The sequence below is a fragment of the Pteropus vampyrus genome, unplaced genomic scaffold (genome assembly GCF_000151845.1).
Source record: "Pteropus vampyrus isolate Shadow unplaced genomic scaffold, Pvam_2.0 Scaffold48, whole genome shotgun sequence".
In the NCBI taxonomy this organism is placed as follows: Eukaryota; Metazoa; Chordata; class Mammalia; order Chiroptera; family Pteropodidae; genus Pteropus; species Pteropus vampyrus.
Window position 1 is genome coordinate 2,101,004 of NW_011888829.1, and position 23,226 is coordinate 2,124,229.

Sequence of the window (23,226 nt, forward strand, 5' to 3'; positions counted from 1 at the left end):
CCTTAGAGTGGCAAGGGCAATTGGTAATTTACGACTACATGGCACAAACATTTTATTCTTATTACTTAAGGTTTCTGAGAAATTCTACTTGGTTTTTAGAGGTAATGTCATTAGCTAAAGTCACAAGTATTAAGGATGGCTAAATAAAATCACTTTTTTTTTTAGATTAAAACCACCATAAATTGTTTACGCATAAACTATTGCTAATTCTCGATGCCTAGATATCTAAATTTAGTTTTAGTACAAAAAAATTTAAATGATTTGTTCAACATTTATAACCATCTTTTCAAACTGGTTCTTGTTGGTAAACGTTTTAACAAGGAAAATACCAAATGAACCAATTTGTATATGTGATCTAATATACTGTGAGTCTCTCAGATGAAAAAGCCTACTTACTAATAAATACAATATCACTAAGATATGTTAGTATGTCACTGATATTTATAAAACTGTATTAAATTAGACCCAGCTAAGCTGAATTATTTAATGCAAAATATATCTTTCTAAAAGGAGAGCTAGTCATGCTATGATACTAGCTCTCTTATGTTTAATTTCACATACCCCAGTTGTTTGGGTACTTTCTTCCTCGGCTTCTTCTCCTTTTCCCCTTCCTCTTTCCGCTTCCGCTTCTTCATCTCAATATCATCTTCTTTTATTTTGGGAATCTGCAAAATGATAAAATGATGCATTGCTTATCTAAGTAGCAATTCTTTTCTCTGATGTTAGCAAGCCAGCATCCAGGGCAGTGTTTCTCAGTATCAGTCTGCATTAGACTTGCTTGTTAAAAATGCAGATTCTTGGAATCTACGAGAACTCCCGTACCTGGTCTAGATTCAGTTATCTGGGGTAAGGCTTTATATAATCTGCATTTTTTTAAACAAACATTTTGATGATTCTGGTATAAGTATGTCTTTGGACCACATTTAAAAAATACTTAGCTTAAGGACACTCTCTCTGTGTTTCAAATATAATATATATATATTCCATAGAATTTGCTATATAAATAACATCTTAGGAAAAGTAATGGCTATTAATAGTTATTTCTATATGAAATCTTAACCATAGAAACTGAACCATATCCCAGAAATAGTAGATTATTAGATCACATACAGAGAGAGAAGTTTTAATAGAAAACAGAATTTTGTTATGATGTAAATATCGACTTCTCCATATCTACATTCTACTTTAAAGCATGTAACTAACTATAGACTCATTAACAATGGCTGGTATCTTCCTTATATTCCAGTAAAAAGCACAAGTAAAATTCAAAAAAGTATATCCTGATTAACTGAATGCTCTCATTACTGCTGCAATGTTAAATAAACTCACTTTGGGTGGTTTGTGCTTTTGGTTGTCTGTAATATCATCTTCTTCAGTATCTGAAGCTTGGCGAAACTGAAGAGTGCCAGTGTTGATATAAAAGCCTCCATATTTTGTTGTTAAAGAAGCAGGAACTAATTCATCATACTAGATTAAAAAAAAAAAAAAAGGTTTCAGATATAGCTTATTACCTTTAATTCTATAAATATGTCAAAGGAATTCAATCACCATGCCACCATCTTCCTTAAATCCTAACTGCAAAACTGACTGCAATGAGGATGCTTGTGGAATAAATTTAGAAGTTACTATCTGGAATAAAAAGGAGCTGTAATCATGGAGTATCTATTAGAGAGGCACTTCTAAAATAATGAAGCAAATTCTAAATATACCATCTGCTGAGAAAAATTTAAGGATCACTGCTGCTACTGTTCTTAATGACAAATGATTCTGATAAGAAATTGAGACAAAAATAGATGACTAAATCCAGACAAATAATAAATTTAATCCCTACCATATCAATACATAATTTTATTCATAAGATTATAAAGAATAACAAAGGTATTTCTTCAGTCTTAGCTCTAAGCTTTTAAATTTTTTTAAACGTTTAAGAGAGAAATAGCATCTATGCGTTTTAAAGGGAAGAAGAAAAAAATGCCCAGTTGAGTGAGCGTACACTGGGGCCAGCAATGAGCTAAGCACTTTGCTTCGCACAAGAGACTCAAACGGCCTAAATCAGACTGAAAGGTTCAACCTAGGATAGTCCTTAAAACTGATGTCCTCTAAGCCTGGATTTTAAAGTTTATCATTATCTCACTTGACAAAGATGGACAAAACACAACCGTTAAATGAAGGTCAATCTTAAACAAATGAAGGTGTTTAGAGTGGAAGAGAAAAAAGGAACTATTTACCTAATAGAAGCAAAATGCCTGCTACCTGGGGTCCCCAGAACGCTACTTAAGGGTTCCTTCATATTATATAATTAGTCTTTAAGAAAGTCAGATTTTTAAAGAAATTTCTTTGCCATTGGCAAGAAATACATATGACGTACTAGTTACTATAAGAATATTAAGGCTACGAACGAAAGTTGCAATTTTAATCTGTATCCTTTTAAATTATATGAGAATGGAAGAAGAAAACAATGTCTGGTTTAATCATATTGAATCAAAAAGAAATGAAGTGAGAAAAGAAAAGGCATGAACTCCTTGTTGCTCCACTTCATGGGCCATTATACAAATCTATAGGTAAGGCCTTCAGAAAGGGTCTAGTACTATCTATCTGCTAGTAAAGGAGTGATAAGAGGAGTAAAGGATCAAGAGTGGAAAGACTTTTTAGTAATTATTTGAAAATGTGTAATTGTGATAAGATAAATACACCTGTACTTTTTGCTTACATATACTTATATACTGCTTTATCATTTTCGATGTTTCTTCACATAAATTATTTCAGTTGGTCTTCCTGATACCCTTGTGAGTCAAAGGCGGCAAATATTTTCCCATTTTATAAGTGTAATCCAGATGCAGAGAGGTCAAAAACCTTGCCAAGTAATTTTATTAGTTTATGGCAGAGTCCCTGGCTGGCTCCCCACCCACCCACTACATCAAGCAGCTTCTCACGTGAGAAACACCCTCAATCACCAGGTCACCAAGCAATGTGGACATTCTCAACATATCTTCTGCGGTATTCTGTTGAGCTTCCCCAGAACACTCTTTGGTAGAACAAACTCTTTATGAATATTTAACTTATCCTTTTAAGTAGAATGTGTTAAGAGGCAAATGGAGGGTTGAACTTGAGAATCAGCAGACCTGGACTTAGGTCTTTTGCCAATGACTGGCTATTGTGACCCAGAGAGCAAAGCAATATTTTGGGGTTGTAAAACAGTAGAAATATTTCACAAAGTTCTAGTGAAATTTAAGAGACAACCTAAACAAAACTCATGCCTGGTATTATGTATTAATAATAAAAAACACTTTCCGTCTTTTTAAAATTTGGCAGCATTTAAGCATGAGACTACAAATAAGCTTCAAAAGCATTTATTTTCAGTTCTTTATATTAGTAAGTAGCACATGATTCTGAAAATTAATTATAACCAGATTATATCCACTCTCTATCAAATAATACATGAACAGTAAAGCTGACTGGCAATATAATCAACGAAAAGAACAGAAAATCACTTGGTTGGATCATAACTGTTTTATATCTGAATTATCTCATAAAAGAACCAAATAATCCATTCAAGACAATACAAAATTATTTTACAAGTCAATAAACAACCTGAATTTTAGTTCGATTTCCTCTTATAGAACAGTGATGTACCTTGTCTTATAATATAACTAACTGTGTAATTTTTGTGCAACTTATACCTATGAAATTTATCTTCATTTATTAAAGCAATGCCTTTCAAATTTTCTTCACCACAACCAAGTGGAAAATAATTATACATCATAACCCAGTGCATATGTATGCATACACATTCACACACACACACACAAAATCACATAATCTACCAGTGGTTTACTATGACAGCTCCTACTCTATTCTATTTCATTTTCTTTAAAAATGTTGTCTACACCTTTAAAATTGATATATAATCTAAGTATGGGTTGCAAAAGTCAGTTTGAAAACACATTATTCAAATATTCTGAATGATACAAAAGAAGATATTTAAAATGCTATTTGAAAGGCTCCATACTGTATGATCAACTATATGATTCCGGAAAAGGCAAAACTACAGTTGACAGTAAAAGGACTGGTGACTGCCAGGGGATAGGGAGAAAGAAATGAACAGGCAGAACAGAGATTTTTTTAGGGCAGTGAAACTATTCTGTATGATACGACGATGGTGCAAGCCTGTCATTATACATTTGTTAAAACCCACAGAATGGACACCAGGAGAGAACCCTAAACTATGGACTTTGGATGATGATGTGTCAATGCAGATTCAGCATCTGTAGCTGATGTACCACTCTGGTGGGGGTGCTGATAATGGGGAAACTGCACATGTGGGGACAGGGAGTATATGGGATATCTCTGTACCTTCCGCTCAATTTTGCTGTGAACCTAAAACTGCTCTGAAAAAATTAAGTTTATTAATTTAAAAAATGCTACTTATGTAAGCCTCAGTACATGCAACATACATTTATATATGGCTAAGTTCTTTCTTGGGTTACTTAGAATTCAAAATCTGCTTTACATACAAGTTAACATTAATCCTAATGCTTTATGTTTGCTTTATGCTTTTCAGCATGTCATTATCTTATCTGAATCTCAGAGTAATTCTTCTAGACAAGCCAATCATAGCAGAGAGAAGTGGGTGATGCTAAAAGACCTGCTTCTGGTCCATGGCAAACTAGAAACAGTCAGGTCTGGAATCTAGGACTTTTGACTTGAGTTCTAAATCAAGGTCATGACTCTTGAAAATACCCCACACTCTAACCTACTGGCTGACAACCTTTGCAGTAACAGGAAGCTCTCTCTACTCTAAAAGGCATTGTCAGTATTTTACTTCTACAGACCAGGCTGCCTGGTATGGTAAACCAGTTTATGTCAGGACACAGAAATAACTCAGAAGTATGATAGGGTATCCAGTATGCCTCACGCTGGAAGTCCTTCTTGTTCACTCTCGTACCCCCATGTGCCTCATCATCATCTATGCAACCAAGCACTACAGCATCAAGTAAAAAGACATACTAATTTGTGGGTAATAGTCATTTTCGTGTCACTTTCTGTATGTCCTACATAATCTCTGCATGATGATGATGATATAATCCCAGCATTTAGATTACTCTAGTACACTGAGAAGAATGTAAGAACATATACCTAACCTACCCCAAAACATGACATGCCCTCCTTCATTGCTCTCTTAAATTCCTCTTCCTTTTATAAGAAAAAGAGGATTCCAGGGGAAAAGCTGCAGGGCTTGATCAAAACAGGCTGGTGATAAAGGCTGGCAATTAATTCCCACCATTGTAATACGTCTTGGCAGCAATAAAAAAATTTCAGTACATTTTAAACATGTCTGCCAGATTAACTTCAACCCAGTAGCTCCAATCTTCGAGATTATGTGATTCTTATCTGGAAGTCATTTCGAAATATATCTGGCCCAAGTTTGGGAATATCAATAAAAATTCAAGATGTAAATATCCTTTGATCAATAAATCCCATGGCTAGAAATTTATCCTACACATATATTTGCACTCTATAATTATCTTATATACATATTTACTCAAGTACACAAAGATAAATGTATAGAGATGCTCAATTATTTTTAAGTGCATAAAACTAGAAACAATTTAGATGTACATCAATGGGAGGTTAGTAAAAACATTCACTGAACTATTTTACTTACTTTACCCTTGACTTCTATCCCAAACAAAGAATTACTGCTATATTAGATACATTACTCACAGCCTCTGAGTTATCAATAAATGGATCTGTCTCATCATAGCCAAAGCCTATATCAATTAAATCTTGTAGTCGATCCTTCCGGTGTTTACGGGGTTTCCCACCCTGCAAAGAACAGATATGTTAGACTGATTCAGTACTCATGCTATTTCCGTAAAGTTAAAAAGTACCTGTTGGAAGAATCTCAAATAATTTTTCGTGACAATCCCCCTCCAGCAGGTTGAATTTAAGTTCCCCGACACTCTGAATGTAAACTATGCTTGGGGACTTGCTCCCAAAGAGCAGAGTATAAAAAAGAGGAGCCAACGTAACCTTAAAGTGAAAACCTGGGCGACATTACCTCAGCCAGGTGATCAAGGTCAACATCGACAGTAATAAGTCATGCTGACAGTATGAACCCTTGATAACAAGCGATAAAAATGGTACTTTACCTGTGTGGTCTTCCTCTCAAAAGCTTATAACCCCAGTTATAGGTTCACAATGGAAAAGCATCAAACTAATAACAGACATTCTATAAATAACTGACCAGTATTCCTCAAAGTTATCAAAATTACAAAAAACAAGGAAAATTTGAAAAACCGTCACAGTATAGAAGAGCTAAGGCAACATAATAACTAAATGTGATGTGGTATCTGGATGGGATCCAAGAACTAAAAAAAGGACATTAGGAGAAAAACAGGTAAAATCTGAAGAAAGTGTGGAATTTAATCAATAGTAATGTACCAATGCTGGTTTGTGAGATGTAACAAAAGCACTATACAAATGTAAGATGTGCTAGGGGAGAGTGGTTAAGGACTACGTAGGAACTTTCTGTATTATCTTTGCAACTTTTCTTTAAATCCAAGCTATATGTGTTTTTTAAATGTCACAGAATTATTTACATAGACATACAAGAAAATGAAATGTAAGTGCATGCAAAAGCTGGTGAAATCCAAATAAGCTCTGTAGTCTAGTTATTAACTGTATTGTGCCAATGTCAATTTCTTAGTTCAGATAACTAATGTAAAAGATATTACTACTGGGAGAAACTGGGTGATGGAGATAAGAGACCTCTCTGTACTATATTTGTAGCTTCTTGTGAGTCTGTAATTTTTTAAATAAAAATTTTAAAAAGTAAAACAACAAAACAAAAATAAAAAGAATCATTGAGTATAAATTCTACTTTTAATGTCACACTTTATGAAGTTTTTTAACTCTGGCTAATTACAATATAAAGAACTCACTCTATCTCAAATATAAAATGTTACATGTAGTCTGAAGATTATATACTATAAGCTTGTTAAAAGTCTTTTCAGTGAGCAGGAAGCCTAAAATTACTGTGGCACTACAAAAATGAGTATTTAGTTCAGTTTCTAAGACTCATTTTAAATATTCAAATTTATTCACTCGAATTCAACTATATTTTCTAAGCATCTTTCTAATACCTCTCTAACACCTGATTTTTTTGGGGGGGGGGTGGAGTGGGGCTGAGGGAGAGGATGCTGAGAGAGAGGAGGGAAAACAAATAGTGTTAAGAATTCTGCCTATCAACATGCCACCACTAAGCCAGAGTGATTCCTACAGAAAGGTATAAATTTCTCATTCGGTTTCAATTCTCACAGCACATTTCTCTCAATGCAAAGTGTGATTCTAATGGTGAAAGATGAGTAATATTTGTGTAACACGGTCCGTAAATGAAAGCAAACTGCTTCACCTTATTTCTAAGCAAAGAAATAGTGATCTTTTTCCAGTGCTCGATGGAAAAAATGGTTATGCTTCTTATACTGAGAGGTGTCTCCAACATGGTGCCATCCCTTTACAAGTAATTTGCAAAAGTAATTCTGACTAAATGCTATGTTTGTATTAAATGTTTAAATCTTAATCCCCATAAGCTCTGACTCCACTATATGCTTTTTAGTGGACAAAACTACTATACCATCCCTCCAACAGAGTCATTATGGTGTGAGATAAAGTAGTAGTTCCCATATTTTCAGATTTTACAAGTTAGGTAAATTTCAAAAAACAATTCTAGAGACTAACACAGGGTGGCAACCATTTTATTTTGCTAAATAAGGCCACTAAAGGCATAATCTCAGAACAAGGACAATCCTTCTCAAGAAATACCAGTTGGCAACTTTAAACATACAGACAAATGTGTAGCATACATATGTAGACACACACGTATACACGCAACATATGTGTGCATAAATGCAACACATAATTGTCTTTACTTTTTCCATTTTTCAGATCTATAAACTGCTACCTTTAAGGTAGGTTATAGAATTATAGTGAGAATCAAAAGTCAGAGGAAGGAAAGAGATATTTCTAGAATAGGAGTTATTCTATTGAGAAAGTCATGTATAAGCGGTTAAGTACATGAGGGATTGTTTCACTGAAAAAAGAGAAAGAGCTGTAGGGAGAATGTGAAAACCCACAGACAAAAACTAATGAAGAGAACTAGCTCTGTCACATACTAAATATATTTAGTTATAGGAGTTAAGAGTATACCAATAAAACTCTAAGCAATCTGAAAAGTATCTGCCATGAAATTTTGCCAATCTCTTACATTTTCTTTGTTTGCCTCTTCCATGTTTTCCAAATGTTCTATGAAGTATTGTCATAATAGAAATATCCTAAAATAATTTTTAAAACTTCATATTTTATTTGATAATTCTAAGTTATATAGCTTATTTTGAACCCGTTTAGACTCAAAATTATGTTAAGAACTTATGCTACAGAAAGCAACGTGTTAAATGTCAGAAGGAATTTAAGTGTGAAAAGTCCTGTCCTTAAGGAACTTAAAACAAGATAATCTTCTCAACAAATTTACTGAGTGACTACCCAGTGCCAGCCTTCATGGAGTTTATATTATTGTGGAGAGGAGAAAGATTTGACAAATAATTACAGTAGTAAATGGTAGAAAGAAAAATATAGGTGGTCCTGAGACCCTTTTTAACAGAGAACCTAATCAAGGCTCTTTGGAGATCTTCACACCCAGACAAGGATGAGTGGAAGTAATCACTAGTGGAGGCCACTGACAGCATTAGAACATGGGAGTAACCTGACAAGATTAGTGTTTAACAAAACCACTATTGCTGTTGGGGGAAATGAACACAGTTGGGGAGGCGATCAGTTATGAAGAGAAAAAATGTCAAGATTTACAAAAAAGTTACGAGTTATGAAGGCATAAAATTATATGTCAGTACCAGTCATGACAATGACGATAGCTACCATTCATGGAGCGCTATCCTTGCATTAGCACCTATACTAAGTACAACCACCTATTATTTCACATTTGACAAATGGGGGAAAAACTAAAACTTAGAAATTTTCATTATTTACTAAAATTTCATTATTCACTAAACTTAAAAAGGCTGATGATACCAAATGCTAGCAAGAATGGGAAGCAGCTGAAACTCTCCTATGTGGCTGGTGCAATATGATACAGTCACTTTGGAAAAGTTTCTTATCAAGTCAAAGGTACACCTACCACATGACTTAATGATCCCACCCTTATTTACTCAAGAGAAATGACTTGTATTCTAACATTCAGAGCACTTTATTCATAGCAGCCCAAAACTAGAAACTATGAATGCCCATCATCTGGTGAATAGATAAACAAACTGTGGGACATCCACACAACGAATTACCATGAAACAACGAAGAGGCAGAACTACTGATACATTCAACACATAGATGAATTCCAGAAGCATTATGCTAAGTGAAAGAAGCCAGACACAAAAGACAGTAAGATTCCATTTAAAGAAAACTCTAGAAAAGGCAAAAAAAAAATCACCCAAAACCTACAGTGACAGGAAATAGATCTGCGATCGCCAGGGTCAAGGCTGGAGGGGGAGGATTATCTGTAGGTAAATAAAAGGGAATTTTCTGGAGTGATGAAATTGTTCTGTGTCATGATTGTATAGTGGTTACAGAACAGTGTGCATTTGTCAGCTCATCAAATTGGCACACTTAAATGGATAAACTTTATTTCGATTATATTTCAATAATGCTGATTTTTAAAACCCTCACAACTATTTCCACTTTAACTTTCTGCCCCCACAAACCTCTGTTCCTATGTTTATTCACATCTACAGCTTTCTTTCATTCGCCATCACTATGCTGGCTATTGTTTTTCTCTTAAAAGTGATGAATGCTTTAATTAGCCTCTCCTCCCTCATATTAATCCTCCATTTATCCTATACAATATCATCTAATTAAAATTTCTAAATTACCATTTCCTATCACTCCCCAGCTCAAAATTCTTCAGTAGCATCATACCTATTATAAAATAAATCCAAAACTCTTATTATGGCATTAATAAAATGCTTTCTGCATGTTGACTCAAATTACCTTTCCAACATTTTTCTTATAATTTTCCAACTTGAACACTTTGATCCATTCACTCTGTCTATGCTCCCCTAACACACTGTTTATCTTTCCTCATGCTTTCCCCTTATTCAGAATAAGCTTTGAATTCTCTCTGAATTTTCCCGCCTTCACAGCTCACCTCAAGTTTTAAACCTTTTCTCCTTGATGCTTTCTACTTAAAATCGCGATGATATTTTTCTGCTTTCCTAACATATCTTTTGTCTAGGCACAACAAGCTGCCTGTAAGATTTACCAAGGGGAAACTAAAACAACTACAATAACAACAACCACCACCACCACCACCACCACCACCACCTCAAATAGGTTCTGTTGTGATGGGCACAATCAGACACATGCGGAAGTACAAATAACTTATGTATAATTGGAAAGATTTAGGAATATTTAAGTCTAGTCAAGGTGACCAGTAGTTACCACAGAAAACATAGCTGCTAATCTAATCATTCCGAGTCCATAATCTAATACATGCAGTAACCAGTCTAATAAGTAAATGTGAATCTTATCAATGATAAAACCGCCAAAGCTTTACTTAATTATAATTGTATTAATCTGACAAAAATGCCTCTCGGAAAAGGATCTTACTAGTTTTAAGATCTTTACCAAACATTTTATCAATTACAGCATCTTAACAATGATAAAGGTATAAACTGTATATACTATAACACATCCAATCAACATTAACAGCCACTTTAAAATAACATGGTCAAGGAATATTTACTAATACAGAAGGCAACAGAAGCAGTTTATCAAACGTTATGTATAGTTCAGGCTATTCATGGAAAAGGTGACAGTAATGTTCACTAAGCATTTGAAAGTGTTCAAGATGTTAATCATGGAGATGATATTAAAATAACAAGACACTGCTTTTTCAACTATCAATACAAATAGTGGGATCTCGTTTATAGAAAACGCAATACAGCAATCCATGTCAACAAATATATATCAAATGCTCAAGGAATCATGATAAGCAGATAATCGTTATCACGGATCGGAAAAGGATGTAACTGGATACAGTGGTGAAGGAAGGCTTTGGCTTAATATGTATTATTTAAATTTGTTTTTAATGACAGGAATGTATTCGTGTATTTAAAATTTTTTTTTTTACTCAGTAGATCACCAGTTTATTATAAAAAGAAGTAACTCAGGAACAGCAGGTAGAAGAGACACGTAGGGCAAGGTCTGGGGAAAGCGGCCCAGGGTGCTTCCAGACGATACCAGCTTCCCCACCTTTTCACATGCTCCCCAACCCAGAGCTCCAAAAACATTTTAAGTGCAAGAGAGCAAATACGTGAGCACACGTGCATTTTTAAAGCCCTGAAAGGATAATATTCAAACTATTAACGGTGGTTACGCCTGGCAGTGGGCTTATAGATGATTAGGTGATTTTTATTTTCTTCTTTTTGTTTATCTGTATTAATATATTATTTTACATTGAACAAAATCTTTGAAATATCTAGATACTTCCATACACACAGATTTCTGGGACAAGAAACTCAAAAGAGTGCTTATCCCCAAGTGTGAAACTAGTTACCTGGGAGTCAGGAGTAGGAAGATTTACTTTTCATATTACTCTTGTATCTGTTGAATTTTTATTAAGTACATGTATTACCCATTCAAGAAATTTTATTTTGTTGGGTCTCATCCACCAAATGTTCAAAAGCATTTGGTTACTGACTCCAGTCCCACTGTGGGGACAGAGCTTTGGATAACCTGTATTTGACACACCCATCGCTAAGGAGCTCTTTCTTAAATCTCTGTCCAATAGCCAGGGTTAGATAACGTACAGTCTTTGCTCTATCTATTAATGGATTTCTGCCAAAGCATTTATTGCTCAGGCGCATTCAGTTCCCTGCTTCACCACAGAAGCCACCAGAGTAGTTTTCTGGCCTTAGTTTTCTTTTCCTCACCTCTGGCCTTACTGGAAAAACTTCTCCCCTGGCCAGCTTCCTGCCTTACTCCCCATCCCCGACTTTCTATTCTCTAACCTCCAGTTCTCTAGTTCCCCAATAATGCTAAGTCAGTGACGTGCAAATGATGTAAACTGCAACCAAACTTTCGACAGTTGCCAAAAAGGTACAAACCAATTAATATTAAAATTTTACCTAAAGGAACTCAAGATAGATTGGTGAAGGATTATTTCACACTGCCATCCCTACTAGGCTAACTTTGAACTGCTCTCTTTTCAGCATCCTTAGCAAGAACACCCACTGCAGCAAAATCAAAGTCTTATTTAATAAATTCTCTGGACCTCTACAATTGTTGACGTTAACAGTTTGCACAGTAAATACATCTCATAAAAATACAAAACATATTTTCCAAATTTAAAAAACTCTTCAATTTTGCTACATCTAAAATGAAGAAACCACTTTAAGTCCATTCCCCTAGGGCACTAGTTCACTATGACTCAGAAAAAATTACTGAGTCATTAATACCTGCTTAACTTGATAATCGGTGTTTCCAGCCAATACAGTCTAATTATACTGTAACACTAAGCTGGAGAACATACAAACAAATAAGATGTTCTTTGTACAGGACCCCTACTGCTTGCAGGAAATAAGAAACCTAACTAATAACCAACATTCATTGATCACCTATGGCAGACATAGCAAGCTCTACATTACTTGCTAAGACTCCAGTCTAATAATTAAGGAGAAAATATTCCCTGGTCACAAAGCTTCCCTATCTGTCCCAGCCCTGTCACAATCTAAGCTTTCTCCACCTCTGCTGATTTTCTTAACCTACCAATAGAGAAGGGTAGAGATTTAAGTCAGTGGAAAGACAGCCAAGAGCTGATTTCACAGCACAAAAACAGTACACCCAGATTTCTATAATCGCCACTTAAGGATACAGGGCCTTCCTCCCAAATACCCTAAAACTGCTGATTCTCAATTGTTCCTAAGGGATTTAAGGAAGCTGAAGAGTTATTTAGATCCAAGAGGCTAAGGAATTAAAAGGGCATGTCATGGCAAGTGATTACAATCACTAACTGCAATATGAAATTATTTGAGTTGAGAATTTCTCCTTGCCCTTTTTAAGATCTTCTCTGTTTTAAAATGTTATTATTTTGTTTTTATTGTATATGTAATATCATACTATTGTTGGTCTATAGAATCAAAATACACTGTTGTTTGTGCTTCGTAAGTAGAATTTATTTGGTGGTGATGGTAACAAGTTTATCCAAACTGCTTTAACCAAATCCTTACCAAGCTGATCCCTTAGGGACCAGATCCAACATGAGGCCAAAACAAACAGGAAAACCTTTCAGCCAAGTAACTTCCCAAAAAAGCTGTAACCCCTCAGAAGTGTGGATGACCAATTAATATGACTAACGAATAGTAACTCCCTAAAAGAGTGCATAAATGCTTTATGACATCCACTTGTGTGTTAGTCCATATTTGAGGACACTTTTTAAACAATTGATAATTATTTTAAGTATAAAAATATATGTCCTTCACACTCAACTGAGTAATATTTAACTGTGAAGAAGTCATTCATTGTAAATTATAGTTATTCTAAGATATTGCCATTCTTTAAAACCTACTTGGACAAAATCAGTTTTAAAAGCCACACCAAAAGAAAATCAAGCCTTGTTACGGATATACTTTGTTTTTTAGTAAAACCAATGTTAACTCCATTTGATCAACAGTTTTATTTATAAGACTACTCAGAATTATTTTTATACCATCAAATCCACCCTTATCCTTTCCTTTTAAAATACAAAGCTACTATGCCCTAAGAATCCAAAACCACACAGAATTAATCATCAAAGATGGTATTCAAAGTCTACAAAGTATAGTAAGTAGATTTTAAAACTCATAATGTGATTTTATAAATGCTAATAAGTGCCTGGCAGGCTACAAGTCTTCCTATTCAAAGAGTCATTCAAATTTAAATAGTCTTAACTGAGCCCCTACTAGGCACCTAGTGTTGTGCTAAGCACTTTCATTTAGATTACTGAATTTATATACAATTCTAAGATAGCAGGATCTTTAAAGATGGCTGGAGTAACAGAGTGAGAAAAAACAAACCACTAAGAAATCTTCCACCAACTACAAGATATCCTATGTTCTCGAAGGCTCAGGGAACAAATCTATACCCATCAAACCCAACATCATTCCCTGCTCTAGAGTTTATGACCTCAGAAAAAGCATATACAACCTAGAAACCATCTAAAACTGGAAGTGGAAACTAGGATAATTAACCTAAATATCTTGAGCCTTAAAAATGGTAATAAGGAAAGGAGAAGAAGGGAGCCAGTTTAAACTGTATTCTGCTTCCTTCCTACAATAATCAAGACAAATCTGGAGCCTATAAAATAGTAGAGATGCCAAAACTTGGACTTAGCTATTAAATGAGATTTACGTACAACCAATTTAGTATACACTAGGTCATAATGCGCTTCCCTCCCCCCAAAAACCATTTAGCAATTGATGCTGAATATGGACTGTCACGTTACCCAAAGAGTAACACAACCGGAAATAAGACGTAAGCATTACAAATAGGACAGAATTGGGGGAAAAAAACCACAACCATTCAATATAAGGTACTCCTTTTACAATTTTACACTCCCTGTAATTTCTGTTATCACTGCTTTTCAAATCCTTCCACCCTGAGCACATCCTATAGGCCATGGTTATCCTTCCCTTCTCCCTTAAGTGGCAGCCCCGTCTTCTCCTTGCATATGAAAGACCAAAAAAAGCCCATAAACTTGCCACTCAGGCCTTCCACCAACCACAGAATTCATCGCTATTGCCACTCTAGACCCAGCCACACCGCAGTGCATCTTATCTTTGCCCAAATCTGAAAAACCCCAATTGAATTTCACTTGCTCAGTTCTCTGAAATTTCCTACAAATACATTTTCCACCTCGATGGAAATGGCATTTGCTTCCACACATACCCCCAACCACTCTGTTTGCAGAAGACAAAGGGCAAAATGTGAAAGTCGACAGACTAGTGAGTTAAATACAGTAGGAACAAAATAATGAGGCAAGTACATCAAGGCCTCAAACTAGGGCTTGAGAACTGAACTCGGCCCACAGATGTATTCTGTTGGGCCCTCCAGGTGTTCTAATTAGAAACCAACATGTAAAAGAAAGAGATGTTAGAGGAACCTAAGCCCAAGTTCCTGCAAAGTAACAAAGGGCTGAAGCTGAGAAGCAGTAGGCCCCTTTCGATAGGGCACATGCTGTCCCCTGCTTGGACATTTATTGTCCATCTGGCCTGCTTCAGATTGAGCAGCAAAAGTCTTGGGGACTTCTGATTTTGCTACTCCTGAACTATAGGACAGTAAACTATAAGTCAATAAAGATCTTCATTTGTTGTTTATGAGGGATCCTTTGTGAGAGCCTAGCATTGGACAAGATATCTTCTCCCAGGTCACTTTTGGCTTGATGATTTTCTTAAATGGTTCCAAATAAAAGACCACATAGTTAAGACAATGAGTAAAAAGTGACTGAAGGGCCAAAGGTAAAGGCCATTTGGAAGAGAATGCCTAAACTAAAAGATCAATCAGTAGGGGAATCAATTAAAATCTGTATTTACATTAAAAAGAAATTCTGACATGTACAGAATAAAAGTAGCTATCTACAAGAGTGATGTTTAAGTGACTAAACAGCATTCACATTTAGATAGCAATTTCAATATGTCAAACCTGAAAAACCTATTTTTTCATCTATGTTGATAAAACTCTTGTGCAATAAAGTTGGCTAGGCAGATCTTATTTTCCCCTCACAAGTACCAAAGCATAAAAAAGCCAAGAGTCTTCACTAAAGTCACCCTAGTTAATACGGCAAAGATAGGATCAGAATCCATCCAGCTGCATTAACTCACAAATTGTGCGCTTCTTCCACTACAATACTGCCACTACTATCTTCATCCACCGCTATCTGCAAAGGGTAGAAAAACTATTCCAAAGATTACAGAGAAATTTGGTTCCATAGGAAATTGGGAGTATCCATTCAATGACTCTGCGCCAAAGTCTAAAATGCATTTTGATTTCAAGAACAGAACCTGCCCTTTATTCACTTTCAAACCCCCAAAGGAGAGTCACTCATTTCTATAAGCACTGCCTGAAACTCCATTTGTGTATCACATATATATCTCTTGTCTTGCCAACTATTTTTAAAGTTTTTCCAAGAAAGGGCAACTGTTATGCTCCTTTGTATGTCCAGTGTAAATACTCAAATACTTAATTATTTATACACGAAATTTAACAAATAACTGCATCTCTTGTTCCAAGAAACGAAAAGCTAGAAGTAACCTTAAAGGCTTTTCAGAAATAATGACAAGGACATCAAAATTATAATATGAAGGAAACAAAAGTAAGAAGAAAAGGTAGCTAGGGTCGCAAATTTTGTTTTATAGGCCTCAATTAAGTCTTTTTCCCATCAGCAAAAAAAAAAAACAAAAAACAAAAACAAAAAAACAAAAACAAAAAGAAAGAAAGAAGAAATTTTCTGGGTTAACATTTTGCAAGATCTTACACACAATATTTAAAAATTTTTCTTTTACTTAAAAATATAACTATACCTACAGCATATGTATAAATGCAAATACACATAGACATCTGAATTTGCTAACCAATAAAAATCTTTGTTTAAGAGTGACTTTTAGTATGATGATTTTCTTAAAAAGTTCCAAATAATTGGTTATAATATATATATTTAATACTCATAATCCTTAGGACATGCTTTTAGGTTTATGTACATAAAGCCTTCATGAAGTAGGACATTTTAAATCTCTACTTAGAATGGAAATGAGTATGAGTAGCCAAAGTAAAAATCTGGAGAAGAAATACAGCCCATTAATTTGGATTATAACAAAATTAAAACGTTATTCCTGCACAATGACAGCTGTGGATACATACCAGTTATTTGGAAATCAATTTCACAAATCAATCAACTTCAGAACACTGGTTTTTCTATGTCGAGTACTATTCAAGGACTTCTCAATAAGATTTAATGTCATGCTACTAAGTAATTTACTGTAGTATTATTTACAAGAGCAAATTTTGGAAACAACCTAAATCCTTTGGGGACTAGTTAAATAAACTGTGATGTGTCCATACAATGGAATACCACGCAGCCTTAAAAAAGACAAAAAAGATCTCTTTGTCCTGATATGAAAAAGTCTCTAAGATACAATGAAAAAAAAAAAAAAATTAAAGAGTGGAACTATGTACTTTGTAATATGTGTAAAAAGGGATGTGGGGTGCAGAGAAGGAATTACATATATGTACATAAAGATATACATAGAATATCTCTGGAAGGACCTCCAAGAACATTACTTGCCTCTAGGAAGTGAGATTAGGTAACTAGACAAGTTTAATTTTTGAATTTAAAACTTGTAATTGAATTGCTTGGTTAAAACATTAAATTTAACCAATGTATTAACTTATATAAGTATAGACAGTACTTCAGGATTTATAATCTGAGAACACTGTCCTGTAATTAAACAGTGTAAGTAACAACTTGCACTATTCATTCCATCAAAACACCTGCCAGTCCATCCCTAAAGTTATTATTATACAGTCACAGAATACAGAGCCAGAAGGGGTTTCAATAAAACTGAACTCCTCAATTTACAGAGATAAGAAAACTCTTTGGGTGGTAAATACACAATAAAATATACAGATGTCAAATGATAATGAAAATCATACAATTAACCAATGTTACCTCAATAAACTTAATTAAAAAAAGAAAAAAGAAAAAGGAAAACTACGGCCCAAGGAAGTTAAATAATCTCACCAAAAAACACAATTAGTAGGCGGCAAAGTATGGCCTAGAACTTGACCCACACACCACACTATTCTCATACATTTCCTCTACCCCTCTACCCCTAAATGGTTTCTTTACTACAAAGAGCCAACAAGTGTCAACCAAGATCCTAGTTAAATTTTGAGGATAACATGAATGATGGGACTAGTGGGAGCTGCATCCTATTTCTGAGAGATACTTTTCAATGTTCATAGGGGAACCGGAGGGTTAAGGTCTTGCTTCTGATGGGTTTTAGCAAAGTGCCAAAAAAGTAGTCAAAGACATAAGAAAAATGTGGGATGGGAAGTGGGTCTTCTCACAAAGCCAATTCAACTAGAAAATTTGAGAAAATTTTAAACAACTTCATAATCTGTTTTATATTACAACAATCATCAATCTACTATTATGACACAGAATATTAAAAGTACATGAGTTTTTCAGGTAAATAAGGCACTTTCAAAGAAATTCCGTTTTGCTTCTGATTGATTCTGATCCCACGGGCCTAGAAGTAAGGCTGGAGAACTGCTATACCAAGGGCATCAAAGTAGCGTTCTCAATGGCAGTGGAAAGGGCAAAGGAGTAGAGCTAGACAGACCTGGAGATGCAGCCTGATTCTTGGACCTGTGTGACCTTAGATCAGTTATTTAACCTTGAGCTCAGAGCCTCAGTTTCTTCATCTCTAAAATGTGGTCAATATTGCTTACCTTATAGTTTTGTTAGAATTGGAGATAATATATGTTAAGCAAACTGCCTGATTCTAGAAGGAGTAAAATAATGATGGCTACTATTATAGCTATCACAAACCTATCAGAATCTTAATTCGACTGTCTAACCATTTATTTGGATTCAATTTGTGAGACTAAGATAAGGTGGGCAATGGATATTTTAAGCCTTCCCAACCAGTCATAGAAAGAAATTAGGCCAAAAGGATAAAGTGAACACTTTATTATACTCACATATTTCATTTCAAACTTCTTAGCCAATATTTCTACTTCTTGCCTCTCTTGATGCTCATCATTAAACAGGTCTTCTGTGTGAACGGGCTTCTTCTGATTCAAAGTGAATGGGAAAAGAAATAGAAGTATTAGTACTACTTCAACCAGAGTTGAATGTATCCTTAAATTTAATGAATCAATTCTTCCAAATATTAACAAATAAGTTAGAAACAATAAAGAAATGCAGTAAAAAAAATCTACAGTTTTAATGGATTCTTATACATTCTATAGTTTTTTAGTAGTTAAGAACTCAATAATTCAAATTGCTCCCACCTGTAAAATGGTCATATATCTGGTGACCTCGCCCAAAATATGGCCAATAAACTCCCAAGAAAATTAGGTAAAAATAAAATCCCACTTGTAACTCTAATTTGAGATCTTCTCAACAAAGATTAACTGCTTTGGTCAGGAAATGTTTCTAAAAGGTTATTAATTTCATCAGCATTTAATCATCTGCCCTGAGTTATCAATAGAGTATCTGTAGTGGCTACATATCTCTGCTGAGGCCCAGCATCAACCTCCACAGAATCTACATTCTGTTAATAGATATCCATTCAGAGAATACATTCTACTTGTAAACAAACTAGAGCAGTGAAATTGTCGCAAATAGATTACATTATATGGCTTAACTCTGGCAGGGAGGAGCAAGAGTTTGTTAATTATACGTGTTTTTTAAAAACACACACACAGCTAGCATCCCGTATTTACCATCTATTTACCAAAATAAACAAAAAGCTAAATCATATCCTTTATCCAAGTTTACTATTTTAGTAGACTCATTTTATATATGTCGTTTTTCGATATACAAAAATGTCCAAATAAAGAGAAACAATTGACTGGAAAGTTAATTTTTTTAAAGGCTAGATATTTTTACTGAAGTAGCACCTTCAAGTAATTAAAAAGGAAAGTATATTACAGCTGAAATACTGGATACAGATTTCGTTGACCCTGAAGGGCAAGAAAAAAAATGCAGAAGGGACAACGATCTGCACACTTTGGAATGGAGACACTTACTTCATCCTGGATACAAAGGCTGAGATATCAGCCCAAAAAATATGGCAGAAAAATAATACAGACATAATGAACACAAAACAATTCATCATACCTAGGGCATTAGAATAAAAAGATTCTTCTTAAAGCTTAAAGGAAATAATTTTAGAATAAATTTTAAAGGTTATCATAATAAGTAATAAATTTACAGAATCCTTTATTCCTACAAGATTTACAAATAGAAAATATAAACATGATGAGAGGAAATAAACTAGCAGGAACAGACTGATAATGAAATAAGAGATACCAGGCACATTCAGAGTAGAGCTTTAACTTGAGACTAAAGGACTGTGAGCAACCACCATGTCTTGCCATTGTAAACTGTTCCTTCATGTTACTGTGATGTCCAAATACTAGGTCTTACTACAGGATATATATTTTTAAATAAGAATCACCTGACAGGCCATTCTAAAACATTTTATGCAGGCTTTATATAGGTATCAAAAGTAAATCTCTTATTTACTTGGCAGTCTATAAAAATAAATTTACAAAAACTGACTCACTTTTCTTTCACAGTTAAGAAATAACCCCCTACCCACAATCAAGGCTCTAAGTAAGCTATATGCTTTTTAGGTGGAAAAAAAGATCTGAAAATAAGTAAATATCAAAATTACCAATTGACACCACACAAAATTGATGCAATAATTGTTTTTTGATGTTTATTCATTAACATCATTTTCAGATCTTTCATATTATCCAAAATATGCATTATGACAAGCAATAGAATACCACAGAATTCTGCAACAACATAATCGTATTAACATTATCATTTATTTTCTCTTTTATAGTAAATGTTCAGTTAATCATGTTCACAAAAGGATGTTCTCTTTAACTGATTTTCTGATTTACTGAGTTAAATAAAAAGTTTCTTGTTTATCAATTACTGCTGAAATGTATTTCTAAACTGTACTACTTCCTTTAGCCAGCAATGGTGAACAAATTAATCTTTCAAGATAAAGATGATTACAATGCCTTGCCACTTTCCGGATCAATTCTAATGGCCACATTTTGTTTCTTGATGGTCTGTCTCTCTTCCTAGGATTTGCTTTCATGGATCTATGACAACTTTATCTAGAAAGGTGTCTTCTATACTTATGTAATGAATATGTTCATTGAGAGGTATTATAAGAAAATCTGGCAAATCTTTGCTGCAAAGATGCACTTGTACAAAAAATGGATTTTTTTCGTTCGGTGGAATATGTCAATTGATATACGGCTAAATAGACAATGAAAAAGTTGGACCAATAAACCTTTAATTGGTAAAAAGAAGAATTAAAATGAATTATTTATCTTTCTCCTATTACATGAAACTAGTTCTCATGTTATTAATACAACAAGGTAACATGTTGAAATTAACTTTTTTATAATTAAAAGATACATATCTATTATTAATTTATCAATAAGTGAATATTACAGCATAAAGAGGGTCATAATAGAGGTTTTTGTATTCTATGACTTTAATTCTAGTTCATTTTGGCAGGATCCTATAAATTTAAGCTATGCGTGAATTGTAAGAAATTTTGTTTTACTAAGAATTGGTGCACATAAGTATTAAAAAAATTATATATAACCACTCTGCGTTAGCCTTCTCATTTGTAAGGTAGGGATACTGGTTCCTACTTCATGGAGCTCAGCTGCACTAATCTCTATAAACTATGCACCATACTTAGAACTGTGTCTAGCACATCCTAAGAACTCAGTAAACATTAGCTATTGTTATGTATTTTTACCCAAATATGCTTTTCACTTGCAATTTATGAAATAGATTAGAGTAAAACTGCAAACCTACTTAGATTAGAAGATAAAATACAATTTATTTGAAAAATGCTCCAATCCAGTATTTTCAAAATTCTTTTTGGGAAAAAAAATGACATTATGTTTATAAATAATAGGGGCATTAAAGTGGGTCTAAAGGGCAAAATGTTATGTAAAGTGACCAAAATGATCTGTATCCTTAATTCATTTTGGTTGGAAAATTCAGTAATGATTTGACATACAATATTTGTAAATAATGATCAAAAGCTTAGTTGGTCATAAAATAAAATCTAGTGACATTATTTAACATGATATTTAAAACTAAGGCATCATTTCGACTACAAAGATAACTGAGGATAAAAAACAAAACAAGTGATTTCTGGAGTCCATTAGATTTGTGCTAAAGCAAAACCTAATAAAGCGCATAACCTCTAAACAATGGAGGAAATGGTTCTCTTATTACTGTTACTGTATCATTTCCCTTTTAGTTTACTTCTGAAGCTCACCAACCCAACAAACCTATGTCCATTGTTCACCAGTTCCATCAAAGGCATGCTCATATATTTTCAATAAAGTTTTTAAAAATTCAAAGTTAAGGTTTTTTTCATCATTCTCCAAAAATTATGACTAAGTGCAATATTCCCTAACTCGGAATTATAAATTAATGATATGCACTGAAATCAGAATATGATAGTACACGCCAAATAAAACAGGAGTCACCTTCCCTTTTAACTGTGATAGGAACAAACTCCGGAGAAAACAAAGCTAAAAACGATTACCAATAACAACGCGAGAGAGAAAAATACGTAACCAGATAACTAACACTTCTCCTTCATTCCTACAGTGGAATTCTTAGTCTGAAAATGTTTAGATTACTTTTAAATCCCCTTCAATTAAGAAATATGTCCCACGCTCACAAGCGCATCTCTGTAGCCACAGCGCCAAGCATAACAAATAAGAGATGAAGATGAGGATAATACTGGAGGGGTTACACAATTTCCCTGCTTCAGATTGGGGGGCGTGTCCCCCAAGGTTTTCTCTTCTTTTCTACTGGAAAGGACAGCTGGAGCTCCACAGGGAAAACACAACCACACAACTTGCCAGGGCCCCATGATTTTGTGTGGGGAGCAGAAAGGAGGAGAATCTGAGCTTTCGAAGGATGCAGAGGAAAACCTGCTCGGAGCCGCTTTGGGAGAGGGTTCACGAGGGGCCTCGGCCAACCCTGGTGAGCAGAGGAAAGCAGCACCAACCACCCGTCCAGTCCAACTAACTGCTCTCAGCCCCTGCCCGCCTCCAGCCCACCATTCGGGGCGACCCCGCGCAGGGTGGGCGTCGGAAGGTGCAAACCACAGGGGCAGTCGCACGGGTCCTGAGGCTCCGGGGGGTCTGGGGGATGAGGGAGGAACCTTCTGTACCCGTTGTTCTCCGAACAGCAGCAGCTCCGGGTAACTGAACTCCACGCAGCTCTCCTCGGTGGGATCCTTGAGCACCAGCTCCAGGCGCACCGTCTCCCTCGGTGGCCTCTGCTGCGGCTCGGCCCGGGAAGCCGACTCCCGCGGCGGGGGCGGCTGCAAGTGCAGC

General features: G+C 35.0%; 1 protein-coding gene across 1 annotated transcript in view; it reads right to left on the bottom strand.

Annotated features, from left to right (window-relative positions):
* The window catches only part of UBN2 (ubinuclein 2), a 67,132-nt gene that overhangs the window by 43,416 nt on the left and 490 nt on the right, over positions 1-23,226 (bottom strand). The window contains exons 2-6 of the mRNA XM_011359560.2: positions 23,061-23,226; positions 18,802-18,894; positions 5,725-5,826; positions 1,330-1,467; positions 562-665 (exon numbers count right to left, since the gene is read on the bottom strand). Coding sequence (XP_011357862.1) covers positions 562-665; positions 1,330-1,467; positions 5,725-5,826; positions 18,802-18,894; positions 23,061-23,226 — 603 coding nt within the window. The remainder of the gene's footprint in view (positions 1-561; positions 666-1,329; positions 1,468-5,724; positions 5,827-18,801; positions 18,895-23,060) is intronic.